General features: G+C 42.8%; 2 protein-coding genes across 8 annotated transcripts in view; one reads left to right on the plus strand and one right to left on the minus strand.

Annotated features, from left to right (window-relative positions):
- Positions 1-17,297, minus strand: part of LOC111869345 — an 85,527-nt gene that overhangs the window by 52,871 nt on the left and 15,359 nt on the right. For both annotated transcript variants that reach the window (XM_033753405.1, XM_033753404.1), the window contains exon 2: positions 4,859-4,972. In XM_033753405.1, coding sequence (XP_033609296.1) covers positions 4,859-4,972 — 114 coding nt within the window. The remainder of the gene's footprint in view (positions 1-4,858; positions 4,973-17,297) is intronic.
- The window catches only part of LOC111869411, a 31,615-nt gene that overhangs the window by 5,527 nt on the left and 8,791 nt on the right, over positions 1-17,297 (plus strand). Inside the window, exon 1 of one of the 6 annotated variants that reach the window (XM_023860942.2) lies at positions 9,542-9,703. The exons of 2 other annotated variants lie outside the window; for them this stretch is intronic. In XM_023860942.2, coding sequence (XP_023716710.1) covers positions 9,692-9,703 — 12 coding nt within the window. In that variant the 5' untranslated portion in view covers positions 9,542-9,691. Of the gene's footprint in view, positions 1-9,541; positions 9,704-13,252; positions 13,364-14,481; positions 14,503-14,826; positions 14,934-17,297 lie in introns of those variants that run through there. 3 more of the 6 variants (XM_023860959.2, XM_023860950.2, XM_023860985.2) reach the window with 3 other exon arrangements.

Consider the following 17,297-nt stretch of genomic DNA (forward strand, 5'->3'; position numbering starts at 1 on the left):
CCTGGCTTCATGTACCCTCCCATTTGTTTCGTTGAAACAAATTAACTCTGCGCTCGTGCTTGTATTGTTGTTCATGGTCAACTTACTCGCATTTTTTTTTATTGCTAGTGGGGTGGGACTAAGTCCCTTGTACTGAGGCCACTTCTGGCCTATTGTACCAGCCCCAGATGATAGGTGAGGGTGATTGTGGAGCAATTGGTGGAATGAAGATTGGCAGGGGAAACCGAAGTACTCGGAGAAAACCTGCCCCAGCGCCACTTTGTCCACCACAAATCCCACTTGACCAGACCCGGAATCCAACCCGGGCCGCCGCGGTGGGAAGCTAGCGACTAACCGCTTGAGCTATGGCGCGGCCTACTCGCAGTTACATATGCTTATGTGGTTGGCGGAGATGGGGAAGACTGAAAAATACGCATAAATACGTACATTGAATATTATTTTACTTTACTCAAAATCCCAATAAACATTATAATATTAGCGTATAATTATATTTTGATATTACAAAACAATGAACACCATATATGAAATTGGAGAGTGGCCCAAGGACTTTACAGAAGTTACAATGATTGCCTTAAAGAAAAAGACAAAAGCTACAAAATGCAGCGACCATCGCACAATAAGCCTTATTGCACATACAGCAAAGATAATAGCAAAGATACTTAAATGAAGAATTGAAAGGAAAATAGAGGATGTACTTGGAGAAGATCAGTTTGGATTTAGAAGAGGAAAAGGAACCAGGGATGCAATTGGGATGATGAGAATTATAGCGGAACGAACTTTGGAGATAGATGAAGAACTGTGTGTTTGCTTCATAGACTGGCAGAAGGCATTTGACCGGGTAAACTGGACCAAATTAGTGCAGATCCTATAAGAAACAGGTATCGATTGGCGTGAAAGAAGATTGGTCAGCAAATTGTACATGGATCAGAAAGTTAGATTACGACTGGACAGAGGGGAGCCAAGAAGTGGGCAGATTGGAAGAGGAGTTCGACAAGGATGCTGTTTATCACCAATTCTGTTCAACTTGTACAGCGAATGCCTTACCAAGGAAGCTCTGGATGGGCTCGGTGACTTCAAAGTAGGAGGGCAAATTATTCAAACTGTGAAATATGCAGATGACCTTGTGTTAATGGCTAAGGAAGAAACTGTGCTACAGGGCATGATTGATAGACTAATTGAAATTGGAAGGTGCTATGGCATGGAAATGAATGTGGAGAAAACAAAAGTAATGAAAATTTCGAGACAACCAACCCCAGTCACAATAAAGATAGACCAAAAACAAGTGGAGAATGTGAAATGTTTTAAATATTTGGGTAGCTTGTTAACAGATGATGGAAGGTGTACTTGTGAAATTAAATCCAGGATTGCCATGGCAAAAGCTGCATTTAGCAAGAAGAAGAATCTTTTTACCAGCAAATTGGACTTAAATTTGAGGAAGAAACTAGTGAAATGCTACATTTGGAGCATAGCTCTGTATGGGGCTGAAACATGGACACTTAGGGCAGTAGATCAGAAACATCTGGAAAGTTTCGAAATGTGGTGTTGGAGAAGGATGGAGAAGATCAGTTGGACCGATTATGTGAGAAATGAAGAAGTGTTAATTAGAGTCAGTGAGCAGAGGAATATCCTACACGAAATAAGAAAACGGAAGGCTAATTGGATTGGTCATGTTTTACGCAGAAACTGCCTTCTAAAAGAAAAAGATAGAGGGGCGGATAGAAGTGACAAGAAGGCGAGGAAGAAGACGTAAGAAGATGCTGGATGTCCTTGGGGACAGAAGAGGATACTGTCATTTGAAGGAGAAAGCTCTAGATCGCATTAAGTGGAGGAATTGTTTTGGAAGAGACTGTGGACCTGTCGTTTGACAGATTACTGATGATGATGATGATGATTACAAAACATTACGACCGCCTCTATGGTCTAGTGGTCAGAGTTTCTGGCTACAGATTCATAGGTTCCGGGTTCGATTCCCGGCGATACCAGATTTTCTGATAAGTATTGGGTCTGGAACGGGCTCCACTCAGCCTTGTGAGGATAAATGAGGAGCTATTTCAAGGAAATAGCGGCTCCGGTCTAGAAAACCGAAATCAACGACCGTGGGGTTTCATTACGCTGACCACGCGACACCATCTATGCGTTAAAGTTGCCACTAACTTCGCCGACAAGCGGCGGTCTCTCGGTCGGTATAGTTCGCTTGCGGACTCTAATCCATGGAGTATAGTTTTTAGTTCTAGTTTTTATTAAAAAACATTTCAAATTCAAACAATTTCGGAACCAGGAGAAACAACTGCAATAAACGGAATGAGACAGTAACATGTAACTAATTATCAGCCGAATGGCGTTTTCTTTTCACGTACTTTTCTTTTGAATAAAAATAGAAATTTGAGAAGACGAAAAATTGAAGCAAATGAAAGTGGTTTGAATCGAATTAAGTCAGTAAAATGGATGGTACTATTTTGTGTTAGGTTGGAAGAATTATAGCACACAACTCAAGCCACTTCTCGCTTGTTTCATTTTTTTGATATCACTATAATTCCCGCGGATATTTTAGTTGAATTTAACATTACAAAATCTCCCCTCCCGATGGTTTCACGTCCACCTGGAACTCTCTCACGACCCCTAGATTAGGAATCACTGTTTTATCACTATTTGTTATTCTTTTTATCAGTTCTTTCCTTCTTCCTCGCTTTTATTCTCTTTCGGTCTTTCTTCCTTTCTCTCTTTCGTTTATTCTCTCTTCCTCTCACGCTTTTTTCATCTCCCTTTCTCTCATTTCCTTCTTCCTCTCTTTTCAGAATCGACCTGTTGGAACAGAGGTACCCTCTAATGATGGGCTTGTGTTTACATTGCATGACTTACTTTTGACGCAGGCGCAGAATGCGTTCCTGATATTAAACTAACGCCCCAGCTCAGCGATGTACACGCAAGTATTTCCCGTATGGTCCTACAGCTTTAAACATGCAACTTCCACTTGAAAACGATGTGAAAACGGATGTTTTTCTCACGGCACGCTCTTCCACAGTCAACCGAAGAAGAGTCCGTTAGTCTGTTGCAGTTCGTGTTTTTCAAGGAATAAACGTGAACGGTGTGAAGCCGTGTGGTACAGACCCGCATCACCAGCTTAAATATGGTCAATTAATTTACCAAAGATACAAAGAATATTAAGAAGAATGCCGTCTTCTCGGATGTGGCGCCGTGTAGACATAGTATAAACCAACGTTTCGGAGGAGATACCGCCTCCATCTTCAGGGTAGAAGAAAGAAAAATCCGCGAGCGAGGAACCAGCGTGAGCTGGTAGCTGCAGAGTAAGTGACCAATCGAAAACACGCTGGTTTCTGGCCCGCCGTTTTTTCTTTCTTTTTTCTTCTACCCTGAAGATGGAGGCGATACGTTCCTCCGAAACATCAGTTTATACTATGTCTACACGGCGTCACATGCCAGAAGACGGTATTCTTCAAAGTCACCGCCGTGAAAACCTCAAATCTTACACGAAGAATATTCATTTAAAGACTTGGAAAGTTTTTATATAACATATTAGAATTAAAATACACCCGATCCTCGATGTAAAGCGGGTGTCGGAGTGTAGCTGCAGTATCCACGTCATAAGTGAAATATAAATTTATGAAATTTTGAAATTCCCATTGTTATGCATGCAGTGTTTATGCAGTGACTAAAATACATACATGGGCCGCGCCATAGCTCAAACGGTTAGTAGCTGGCTTCCCGGGTCTGGTCAAGTGGGATTTGTGGTGGATAAATTGGCGCTGGGGCGGGTTTTCTCCTAGTGCTTCAGTTTCTATTTTCCAGTTGTCATTCCTCCAAATTCTCTGTACTCATCTGTCATCTGGGCCTCGTACAAGTAGATCGACTTGCAAGGTATACTCAGTCTCATCCCACCCGCTCCAAGAATTACGGATTCTGGGGTTCCTTTGGCTATTTCTCCTCCTTTGGAAGCTCAGCCCAAGACATCTGAACCGAAACTCGAACCCATGCCAAGTATCCGCACGGGAAACATAAAAACACATTAGAAGATAATATTAAAACTGACCTCATAGCGGTGGGTTATAAAAGTTTTAGGCACGTCAGTCGTCTCCAACATTCTCTATAAGACGGATTTTGGAGGGATATGAATCTCCACAAGATTATATCAGTCACTGATCTTTTATTAATCATGTAGCTTATTATAAAATTAAGTATTCAATTGAGAATATTTTATATTAATTATTTTTCGCTTACTCCGCATAAAGTAATTATAAATAATATCTCCNGTTCTCAGGCACGGATGCTATATAATTTCGATGCTGAGAAAAAAAAAACGTTGTTAAATAACCCATGGAAGAAAGTAACATGCACTTGAATCTCTTTAGGACGTACCCATATGAGGTCCTATGTGAAGCACCTCTTAAAATTAATATTTTATGCTTCTTCACTACAGCCCCCCCCCCAAAAAGTAAATTTAATTACATTAAGCTAATATATCGCCAGAAGAATAAAACTGTCTCTAAACAGAGAAAAGGAAATATTTATTCAGAAGTTTATGGTAAAACTAGAGCCGTCTTTCGTTAAATCGTCTAACTAGGTTCAACATCATGTTGTTGAAAGCCCACAGGTGTACAAGGCAAACGACAACTATTTGAAGCTGCATCCACATCAACAACTGTATATATGTGTAATTTCTATATCGCGTACATGAATCTAAGTTTATTGTGTTGACATTTCACAAAATGACTTTTCTTCTAATTGGAGATTAATTCCACTGTAATGATTATAACGTGCGTCTCCTTCCCAAGAAACAAACATAACACAGTAATACATACTATGTGTGGTACTGCAGTTCAGTAAATTTCGGCTTGCTTACCTGCTGAGTCAACGGCCAGTACCACCACAGGCATCCAGAAAGAAACTGCAAAACCATGGCCGTCGTATTTCCAACCCAAAGAACTCTCTGCTTGTCCGCGTCTGTTGGTTGAAACTGAAAAAACAACGTGTTACACTGGACTGTCTGAAATATCGATATTCCATGGAGAAAATATTACACTGGACTGTCTGAAATATCGATATTCCATGGAAAAAACATTGCACTTGACTGTCTGAAATATCGATATTCCACGGAGAAAACATTACACTGGACTGTCTGAAATATCGATATTCCATGGAGAAAACATTGCACTCGACTGTCTCAAATATCGATATTCCATGGAGAAAACATTACACTGGACTGTCTGAAATATCGATATTCCATGGCGGAAACATTGCACTCGACTGTCTGAAATATCGATATTCCATGGCGGAAACATTGCACTCGACTGTCTGAAATATCGATATTCCATGGAGAAAACATTGCACTGGACTGTCTCAAATATAAATATAGATACTTAATAGAGAAAATATTTTAGGATCATTGGACTACTTCGTAACACGTTTCTAAGGGCGAGGGCGCACCAAGGAAACTGGCAAACGCAACCGGAATTTCCGAGAAGTGTCGCCAGTTTCAAGCAAGCAACTGGTTTCTAGATTAGCGGGCGCACACTGAGGAAACGTTATGTTTGATTAGATGCTCAAATTATCTTAAGTGGGTATGTTCGTCCGACTTAATGCGTGACTGTGATTTATAATTTCGTTCACTTACCTTCTGCAATGGAAGGTAATAATACTGACCCTGTCATAATAAGGTGGTAGTTGAGACCGGTTGAGACGACGTGAGAGAGAGGACGATGACCACAAGGAAAATATTGCGATGTTAATTATGGTCAATTTATTTTAATCAATAATTATAGCATTCACATGCGATACGAAATTTTGACATACAGTGTAACAATTTTACCAAGACAAAGACACCTGATGATGGCCGTGTAGGTACAGCCGAACCATATAATGTGGAAGAAGGGTGACGATATAATAAGTTGTATTTAAGACGATAATAGTATACGTGAAATAAATGATATATTAATGCAACATTATGCTTAAATATAACATTAGGAAAACTATGGGGGCCATTCGTTCTTCTGCGACAATTTAAACTGAGGCACTTATATTATTCTGAAAGAACTGGATGATGACTCCGTTTCATGAGAAATTCTTTCCCAAGCCAAATCTATTTTGTCCTGTCTCGAATAGTCTGGTATAATTTTGCGCGTGGTTCTGTATGGGTGTGAAACTTGGTTTATGACATTAAGGGAGGAACATAGACTGAGGGTGTTTAAAAACAGGGTGTTGAGGAGAATGTTCTGCTGACGAGTCGTGAGCACGATAAGATTAGTTTTCGCTGTGTTTATTTCTGAACCATCATCTTTACTAGCGTCTGATACACTTTCTTTTTAATTTTTATGATATATATGATATTTATGATATATTTATGATATAAACGGTTTTGTTTGTTACTCACATTTAGTTTCTCACGAAAAGAAAAACTCGTTTATTGTATCACGCAGTCACGTAAGCAAGGAGGAAGTAGAGTTGTTGAGGAACTGCATGAGTTTTGAAACAGGTCCCTTTAATCTTATCGTTAACTGTAGGTGATATATGTATTGAATCGTGCTTGAAGAAATGGAAATACTGTACATAAATTACCGGCACACTGTACATTTGGATGAAACTCAAAATGCTATTCTCACGTTCAAGTTGTGCACTCATGGTCTGAATATAATTTATGAAGGTAAATGTTTACGTCTTTTCTGGGATATATCTCATATTGCCCGTGCTTTTAGACCATCTCTACCTCAAGAAAACGTGCAATGGATTTAGCCGATTCTACAGGATAAGGGTTGTAGGGTGTCTGATGCGACAAGTTCGCCTTCCTGAGGTACATCCCCTCAGCCACTATCTCGGTAGGGCAACGGAGCCATTTTTCGAATATAGGGTAGGAACCACTGCTGAGGAGCCGGGATAGCTCAGTCGGTATAGCGACTGGCTACGGGTTAGATGACCGAGGGGTCGGAGTTCGAGTGCCGGTAGGGTCAAGAATTTTTTTCTCCGCGTCGTCCAGACCGGTTCTGGGGCCCACGAAACCTCCTATACAATGGGCACCTGGGGCTTTTTCTCTGGGGGTAAATCGGCCGGGTCGTGAAGCTGACCGCTCACCTCCAACTAGTGCAGAGGTCATGAAAATGTGGATCTATACGTACACTTCCCCATACGGTTTCATGGCGCAGTGCTTAATTAGTTAGCACAGGGACAACTTTAACCACTGCTGAGAAATTGGTTGGATAGGAACTGTTTAGTCATGTGGCCTGCGAGGAATTGAGACATCTTTCCCCTTTAATTCCTTGATTTATTATCCATGACTTGTTAGTGTTTGCTCAGCTAGTCGTTGCGTGTTATTTTCCGGGCAGTAACGACGTTACCCCGAAAAATGGATAACCTTCATTGAAGGTTCGTTGCATGGGAACGTCCTGTGTATAAAACACTGCATACGAATATTCTTTGACATTGGGGTTCGAATACCTCCACCGTGACACTGCGAGTCGTAGGAGGCGACGAAAAGGGAAGTGTCAAATTTGAGAAAGTAAAATATGGTCTCGAGTACCAAGGGACTCGGACCCGAGAAACACTGCGCTGGCAAGAACCAGTAGCATATACAAAAGACAGACCCGTCCTTGCGTCAGAGAGGGCGCCCACAAAAATTCAGACCGTAACTGTCAAACAGTAATAAATTTCTGGTCGCAAGCCCCGGATGGGTGCTTTATGCCAAGACAGACTGGCCGACTGAGCGTCGGTCGTAAAATGAGACTCAGGCTCAGGCTCTTTGACATTCTAGTGAGAGTTGTTAAAACGAAAGGACCGACTGTGAAACGACTTGTTCAACATTTTGTGTTATACAGGTGATGAACAAAAATATGGAAACACCCAACAAAAAACACATTACCATGGCTAATATGGTGTAGGACAACCTCTGGCTTGCAGAACTGCTTGCAGTCTCCTTGGAATGGATAAATAGAGGTCCTGTATGATTTGCAAGGGAATCTTGTACCATTCTTCATGCAAAACATTGGCTACTTCTGTTAACAATGATGGCGGTGGATAGCGCGCACGCAGATTGCTCTCCAAAACAGACCACAGAGGCTCAATAATATTGATATCTGGCGATTGTGGGGGCCATGGCAGATGTGACACTTCATCTTCGTGCTCAGAAAACCAGTCCTGGACGATGTGAGCTGCGTGAACACGGGCATTGTAGTCATGGTAAATGGCATCACCATTAGGGAACAAAGTTTGCACCATGGGATAGACCTGGTCACCTATAATGGTCACATAGTCGTTGACAGTGACGTGACCCTGCAGGGTAATGATGAGTCCGACAGAATACCACGATATGGCTGCCCATACCATGATCGAACCCCCGCCATGTTTCACTCTTGGCAGCAAACAATTTGGATCGTAAGCTTGGGATGGCGTTCTCCAGACGTAAACTCGGCCAGAAGTCGGAAACAGTGTGAAGGTGGACTCATCCGACCAAATGACCGTCTTCCATTGCTCCATAGTCCAGGTTTTATGACTTCGGCACCACACTCTCCTCTTAGTGGCATTTTGATCACTGATGAGTGGCTTTGGAATTGCAGCTCGTCCAGAAATACTCTGCTCGTAGAGTTCCTTTCGTACTGTTTTGGTGCTGACAGGGTTTGTGAGCGTGACATTCAGTTCAGCAGTCACGTTTGCAGCTGTAGTCTTCTTATTTCTCGTCACAATCCTACGCAATGTCCGTCTGTCTCGATCACTCAGCACGAATTTCCGTCGACGCTGGAGTTTATCGGATGCGGGTTTTCCAGTCCTCCTGTATGCGGTCATAATCTTGAATACTGTGCCTCGCGAAACACCAAAATCCTCGGCTACCTTGGTTACGGAAGCACCCACCGTACGGCCCCCAACAATTTGCCCGCGTTCGAATTATGTTAGCTCTGATATGATGCACTAAAAACAGCACAGAACACTGTCTCAACAACAGATGAAGCTTGCAACGTATTGCGGAGGCTGTAAAGGTAGTGGTATTGGGCAGATACGACAGCGTCACCTACATACGTCGCTAAAATGAACACTTTTTATTCAGGCATTCATGTTACGTGTCTTATTTCACGATATGGCCACCACCGCAGTGCTGCCTCTACTTCGTCAAAAAGCACGCTGTTCGAAAGTAGGCGACTTCATCTTACTACTTGCAATACTTGTCTTTATGCGCAACCCAGAGGTAGGTCTCAATGTAAATTACAACAGAGGCAAGACTGGGATGATGATCTTTTTAGCACGGCCATGTAAGAAGTTTGACCGTGAATTACAATGAGCTGAGAATCAAACAAACATTTCCATACGGTGCGACTGTACCAAATGTATGACCGAATAGCAGCAGTTATATAATGCTGACACAAGTCTAGTTACTTTTGCTGTGAATCATAACGGTTGGCACTAGATTGCTCCAGCAGACGCCGTTTGACCGCGTTATCTAGCTTATCGGGTATTAATAGATTAGGCTGTACTTTGAGAAGAGATTTGCCAACGAAAAAGATGTACTAAACGTTCAGGTAGGCTCCAATATAAACATACCTTATCTAGTTCGTCTGTAATTTTCTGTGACTGACATTCTGTGTCCGAAGTGTTGCCAGGTGCCATTTCGTGTCGCCGTGCCGTTCTGAACGGTAACTTAGAGTGACTGTTGTTTGACAGTTTTACATAAAAGTCCTCCTCCTCTTCGGGATATTTCATGCACCAGAAAGTGAGTTTATTTAAAAATATATGCATTTATTTTAATAAGGTTGTGTTGGTAGTAATTATACTGGTTCTGCAAGTACAATATTCTAAGGAATATGACGTAAGAAGAGAACGGAGAAAGTTACTTATCAAGGAGCTTCATAAGATGTAACTGAATGTTACCGCTATTCCATTTGTTGGTTATTTAACAACGCTGTCAGTAGCTACAATATATGGTGTTGAATAATGGGATGATAGATGCATAATAAATTAAAAATAATTTTGATGGAAGCGGTCGTGGCCTAATCGAGGTAGTATACCATAATTTTCTGGAGCGACTGAGGAAACCCGCGATAAAATGGATTGGCGGTGGCCGGGTCGAATACGACCGACTGCATTACCGCTACGGCAGCCCGCATTGTTTGAATATTAAGAAGATCCAATCAAGAAGGTTGGGATTGGAGTGGCATGTAGCACACATGGAGGAAATGAAAAGTGCGAACTAAGTAATAGAAGATTCGAATTGAAAGAGCACATTTGGTAGACACAGAAGTAGACTGGAGGATAGGGGGTTGTTGGATTAAACGGAATCTGAAAGTTTCTGGTGAAATTATACAGGCGAAACTCTACTTAAAAAAGAATTTTCAAGAAAGGAACAATTCATGTTTACGAGCATTGCAGGGAGTAATAAACTGCGACTCCCATTTCATTTAACAAACACAGGGGAATCCCGTGCTTACGAATATTTTAACAAATTTAACGATAATCTTATAGGAGAATAAGTTCAGCTTACGAACATTCAACTTACAGCAAAGACATGGCATGAGGTGGGGTTTTGACTGATGTTTGAAACAGTGCCATAGTGCCAATTTTTCAAGTCCTGACGTTTTGGAAACTAGTTCCGTTTCTTCCTGCACACCACACGATGAAGTAAGGAAAGTAAAGGTAAAGTTGCCCCCGTGTTTAATTAAATAAGCGCAACTCCTTTAGGACGTGTGGGAGTGGGGAGGTAAAGCTCCACCATTCATGACAGCGGAATTAGTTGGAGGTGAGTGGTCAGCATCACGCCCTGGCTATTTTACCACCGGTAACCACTGGGCCCCAGAGCCTGTCTGGGAGCTCTGGGGAGGAGAAAAATAATTTTCCTCTGCAATGAATGCAACCTTGGCCGCCTAGCCTGTAGCCTGTTGCTATGACGAATGGGCTCGCAGGTACAGAGAAGGACCAAGGATGCCTCAGGCACGTTGATCTCTGGACTCTCCTTTCTTCTTGGTCTCAAAAAATTGAGGCTTAAGAGGCCCATACACGTACGAGTCCGAAAAGTTCGAATGAGTCAAACACGTCTGTGTGTGGGTCGCAAAGTTGGGAGTCAGCTCATGCGATTGTGGTGAAATTAATCCGAATGAAGCTCTCCGAGCCAGACTCGTACGTGTATGGGCCCCTTTAGCCAATGACCCCTAAGGTCGCATCGCTCTTGCTTGAGACAAGATATTGTTAGCAAATAATTATGACGAAACCGTTATACTTCAGGCAGTAAGGTGCCCAGCTATGGGCTGCATATAGACAGTGTTGTCCGTAAGCACGCCATGAAGACGTTTGGGATCCACGATTCTTGACCTCGGCACTAGATGGAGTTGAGTGGTCAGCTTTACGCCCTTGCCGTTTTATCCCCTGAGAAAGAGCCCCCGGTACCAATTACATAGGTGGTTGAGTGGGCCCAGAGCCGGTCTGGACACTATGGCAGAGACAAATCTTGTCCCTGCCTGTAATTCAACCCTAGGCTCCCAACCCATAGTCCATTACTATACTGGCTGAGGTATCCAGGCTCCTATGGGATGCACAGTCGCTTTCGGGGTGTGTATCCAGTTGGTGCCAGGAGTAAAGCTCAAGGGCACAGGCTCCATGAAGCGGTTTGCAGTCGTTGAATTTGGCTGCACTTAGTGACATATTGGTTTTATGCTGCGGGTACGGCAGACATCATAAAGTGATTTGGGAAGGAGGGGGTACCACAGCCGGATTGGCAGCTCCTTCAATCAATTCGCTCAGAGATTTTGACTGATAACAGAACCGATAAACTTGCAGCCAAAATAAATTACAAATGAAAATTACCCACATTACTACAGATGTTTCGTACTGTATCTGTTCAGAACGCATTCATGATATCCTCATAATAAGTTTAAGGTTCACGCGTAGAATTCGTTCTTGGGAAATAGAAAAATCAGTGATTAGAGGTTAGCATTGTCGTCAAAATTTCAAGCTTATGGCCAAAAATCGTGAACGAAATTAACTCAGTGAAGAAAATTCGTCCTCACATACTGATAGTTGCTCAGATGGTCACAGAATTCCACGTATTTTATAGAAAGCAAAAGTTCCCTACAGCCCCCACAAGTGGTCGCCATAGAGCTCCGTCCTCAGCCACTAGATTTCAATCCATACACTCAACTTTCAGTTTCACGTGATTCATTTTGATATTTTCCCAGTTGAGCCTGTCTCTCAAATTTTCATTTCGGTTGATGATTCCCGATTCGAAATCTCATTCTCCACCGTGTGCTACATTTCTTGCACACCGCACTCTCCTTTATCTGATCTTCGTGATTAACTGTCCGTGATGTTTATGAACTGTGGAAGTTCCCATTGTGTAAAAAAGTAAGTAAAAGTAAATAAATGTAAAGGTTTCCCTGTAACAGGCCCTGGAGGCCCATAGGGTTGTGAGATGTTGAGGTTCCCACATTTTCTAGACATTCGGCTCATAGATGGCGGTAAGGTTGTCAGCCTTACGCACCGGCCGCCATTACCCCCAAGAACATTCCAAGAATATTCCTGGTACTCATTTCTGTTAGAGGCTGAGTCGACCCCAGGGGCATAGTGCGGCTGCAAGGATTAGATAAATTGTAAAAAAAAAATCCAATTACATCGGGATTCGATCCCGCGACCTTCCGGCTTGTAGCATAGTGCCCCTTCGCATTGTGTAGGTCTGATTACTACCACTACCAGACCACCACCACGTACTGACGCCGAATCTCTCAGTGATGTTTTGTCCTGTAATCTTATCTATCGCGTACACCCACGAACAGAGAGCTGTTTGTTATCCTTTCTCACTTTCGGTATCTTGTCCGTTGAGGGCAAGACTCCTGAACTGTGCCGTCCATTACTTCTGGAGCATATTCAGGTACGTTATTGTTGGGTTATTAAACTGAATCTCTGGGAGATAGAATTGGCTGGTATGGACTGGATTGTTCTGGCTGAGGATAGGGACCAGTGGATGGTTTTTGGGAACACAGTAATGAACCTTCGGGTTCCATAAAATGCTGGGGAAGTTCTTGAGTAGCTGTACAATTGTCAGTTTCTCAAGAAGGGCTCAGCTCTATAAGTTAGGAGTCTGGTATAATTCGGTCATGTTGTCGAGAGCACTGTTATTGAAAAGTGGATGTGAAAGAAACGATCACGTCTTATTGTTTTGCCATGAAAGGTTGGACACAACTGTTCAGCTGTCAGTACTCTATCACGTGGTCATGTTCCATTTGAATACCGACTGCTAGGAACAGAAACACAACAGTTTTAGTGACTTCAGGCACTGGAGGAGGTTCTGTTGTGAACGTAATCAGTTCCCTTGGCAGTATCGATTGGCTTCACCAGCAACGCAAGAAACATCTGCGAAAATACAGCATGAAAACTCTCTTTGGAGGCGAGTGTTTATTCGTATGGGGTGCAGTATTATGTCTATTGCGAGTAATATCATAGCGAATTGCTGGATATTTCTTTTCGCACCACCGACCAGTTATCCTCACTTTGACACCCTTTTTTTTTGGGGGGGGNGGGGGGGGGGGGTTGAAGCAACACACAGTCAGAGCTGTCATCTGTGTTGTCTTCGGGCTTCCTGTGTCTGACCGGCCGGAAACTTGACTTTGCTAGTGGGGTGGGACTAAGTCTCTTGTACTGCGGCCACTTCTGGCCTGCTGTAACAGCCCCAGATGATAGGTGAGGGTGATTGTGGAGCAATTGGTGGAATGAAGATTGGCAGGGAAAACCGAAGTACTCGCAGAAAATCCGCCCCAGGGCCACTTTGTTCACGACAAATCCCACTTGACCCGACCCGGGATCGAACCCGGGCCGCCGCGGAGGGAAGCCAGCGACTAACCGCTTGAGCTATGGCGCGGCCAAAACTTGACCTTACTTGTATTCTTCTTGGCAGGGTGAAAACTGACAGTTCAGATATGTGGGAACAACAGTAACAAATAAAAAATTTAATTCAGGAGGGAGATGAGTTCGGGTAATGCTTGCAACCATTCAGCCCAGAAGCGTTTGTCTTCTCATATGCTGTCTAAAAACATACAAATTAGAATATACAAAACTATAATTTTGCATGGGTGTCAAACTTGGTCTCTGACATTAAGGGAGGAACAAAGGCTGGGGGTGTTTGAGAACAGTGTGTTGAGAACAATATTTGGACCGAAGAAGATGAAGTGACAGGAGGTTGGAGAAAACTGCATAATGAGGAGCTTCATAACTAGAATGATCAGGTCAAGGAGGATGAGATTGACATGGCACGTAGCAAGCATGGAGAGAAGAGGAATGCATGTAGGATTTTGTTGACAAAGCCAAAAGGAAAGAGAAATCTAGGAAGACCTAGATGTAGTTGGGAGGATAATGTTAAAATGGATCTTCAAGAGATAGGATGATGTATAGACTGGATCTAGCTCAGAACAGGGACCAGCGGGGGGGCTTTCGTGAACTCGGTGATGAACTCTCGGATTCCATAAAATGTTGGAAAATTTTTGAGTAGTTGAGAGACTTGCGGCGTCTCAAGGACTCGGATCCATGGAGGTACATGTAAACTGAGCTTGTTCTTTCGTGTGATCATCTTCCTTGTATGTTATGTCAAGAGTTCCTTTTTCCTCAGTTGCCACTGATTTGGTACCAATATTTAGTAACGTCTCTGTCCAAACGTGTTCTTTCGAAACCCATGATGTCATTCCTTTGTGTCGAAAGAGCGGTTATAACAAGCTATGCAATTAGCTTGACTTGTTTACTTCCTTTCTGAGTTGTTTCTTAGAACTGCAAAACCCATTGTATAGAAAGGCAGCAGGTACGTTTATGGTGACCTGTTTCGCCTGGATAGGGTCCTTGGAAGCACGGCGTTCATGTACTGCAATGTATAGTTTTGGTCAAATGTTTGTGGTACTTTCAATAGTTAAATATAAAATCACACCGAAGTGAACACGTGAAAGTAACGAAATATTTTCTAAAATAAACGTGTAAGTGCATATACAGTCTATTTCAAAACTCTGCATACAGATAAATAGATTAGTTCAGAACAATCCAATTTTTATTTGGAGCTCATAGCTTTAAAATTGCAATAAATACAATTTATATTATGAAACACAGCATTTCAGACACCAAAAGGCCGTTAAAAACTCAGGCCGGTGGCAACTGCAGTGGGCCTGGTGTTATGTGTATACAGTTCTTTTTGTAACGAAGCTGAACTACAGTACTGCACTGGAGGTTTAAATGTAATCGCTTAAAGGTTACTGATGTGAATGTAAAGTACTAGAACAACTTTTTAGCCGGTCACGGTAGCTGAGCGGTCTAAGGCATGCACTGTCTTCGCTCGCTTGGAAACCGGGATCGTGGGTTCGAATCCTACTGATAGCATGGATGTTTGTGTGCGTTTTTCTGAGTTTGTGTACAGGTAGAGGCCTTGCGACGAGCTGATCATTCGCCCAAGGAGTCCTACCGAATGTGTAAGATCTAGAAAAACCGAAGTGAACGGAAAAGTTCATGGAGGTAGGCCTAGGCCCACTGGGGCTGTAGTGCCAAGGGGGGGGGAAAGAATAACTTTTTAAATATCCCGAAAACTCTGACATATCGATATGTAGGGTAAGCGAGGTATCGTTTCGGCTTTTCATTCATTCATTCATTCATCCATTCATCAATGGCTCTAGTGCTTTTTGTTGGGCCCTGCCCTCTTCTTCAGTTCCGTAATCTTGTTTACGCAGTCGGTAGGACGAGTGATCAGCCCTTCGCAAGGCCGCTATCTACACGCAGAAAAACAGAAACCCAGATATCTATGCCTTGAGTGGGATTCGAACACATGATCTCGGTTTCCGAGCAAGCGAAGACAGTACATGCCTTAGACAGCTCGGCTACCGTGACCGGCCCTTGGCTTTATGGAACGGAAAAAAAAAAACGCGTTAGGACGGATGGTTCTCGAGCAATAAGCAAAAAACAGTTTTTGGGAGGTGGAGGGATTTCCAAATTGTTGGGGGTTTCAAATGCCGAAACCTTCGCAAGAGTGATCCCGTACAATCATGCCAAATTTTGTGGAAATAAATGCAACAGTGTATAAAAAACAAACAACATGACACTCTTCATATATACAGACTGAGCTACTGATATCGTTTTTAAATAAACCGTAAATCAACGAATCTCCTTCTTCTAACCGGCATTTTTCGAAGAGGTTTCCAAATTCTGTATGCACTCAGTGCCTTCTCCGTCATAGCCCCACTGTCTGTGTGCTTTTTTTTATTGCTAGTGGGGTGGCACTAAGTCCCTTGTACTGCGGCCACTTCTGGCCTATTGTACCAGCCCCAGATGATAGGTGAGGGTGATTGTGGAGCAATTGGTGGAATGAAGATTGGCAGGGGAAACCCAAGTACTCGGAGAAAGTCTGCCCCAGGTCTACTTTGTCCACCACAAATCCCACTTGACCAGACCCAGGATCGAACCCGGGCCGCCGCGGTGGGAAGCCAGCGATTAACAGCTTGAGCTATGGCGCGACCTTCTGTGTGTGTATGTTACACCGTTCTCACGCTGTAGCAGTATTTACATGCACAGCTGACAGCTCTGTGTCCATAACTCTGCCATTTGAAGGATACAGCTGTAACTGAGTTCATTGTCTCAGCAGAGAAAGGAGGGAAGGAAATAATGATATGAAAGGGCAGAAGGGAAGGGTGAAAGCCGGTGAAGATATGAAGGAAATGATTTCGTATTGAATTTCAGTAGGCCTTTTCACTGTCACATAGCACATAAATAATAGAATAACGAAATAAGGCTTACTTATCTACTTGTTTGTTTAACGACGCATAGCTTAGAATACTGAATGAATAATGAATTGGAACAATGAGTGGAAGGAAGCAGCGGTGTTCTAATTTTCAAGCATGTCCTGGTATTTGCATGGAGAGACTGAGGAAAACCAGGAGATTCCTAGATTCGAACCAGGTACAAAATACACGTTAAGAAGCGTTGCCACTTCTTGCTCGGTGTTATTATTTTTGTCAAATAACAAGTTACGTAAGAACGCTAACGAAATTTTAATGGAGCCCACAGTACAAACGATTAGAGAGAGAAGCTGTAAATTTTATATGGACATAGTTTGGAACGGGAGGTACAAGTAAAACATTTTGTTTATTTTAGATATGCACACTAATTTGGGCTACCATTTTCTTTGAAGAACCGATATTAAAGAATAATGGAAACTTTACTTTTTGCCATTGGCAAAACAGCCCCTTTTGAGCCGTAACCTTCCTCAGAAGCTTCTGCCACATTTCCCTTTTCCCGGTTATGTGTCGCCAATCAGAACATCCGGTTTTCACTTCTTTGGATTTCGCAACAGTAATCTT

The sequence above is a fragment of the Cryptotermes secundus genome, unplaced genomic scaffold (genome assembly GCF_002891405.2).
Source record: "Cryptotermes secundus unplaced genomic scaffold, Csec_1.0 scaffold630, whole genome shotgun sequence".
Lineage (NCBI taxonomy): Eukaryota > Metazoa > Arthropoda > Insecta > Blattodea > Kalotermitidae > Cryptotermes > Cryptotermes secundus.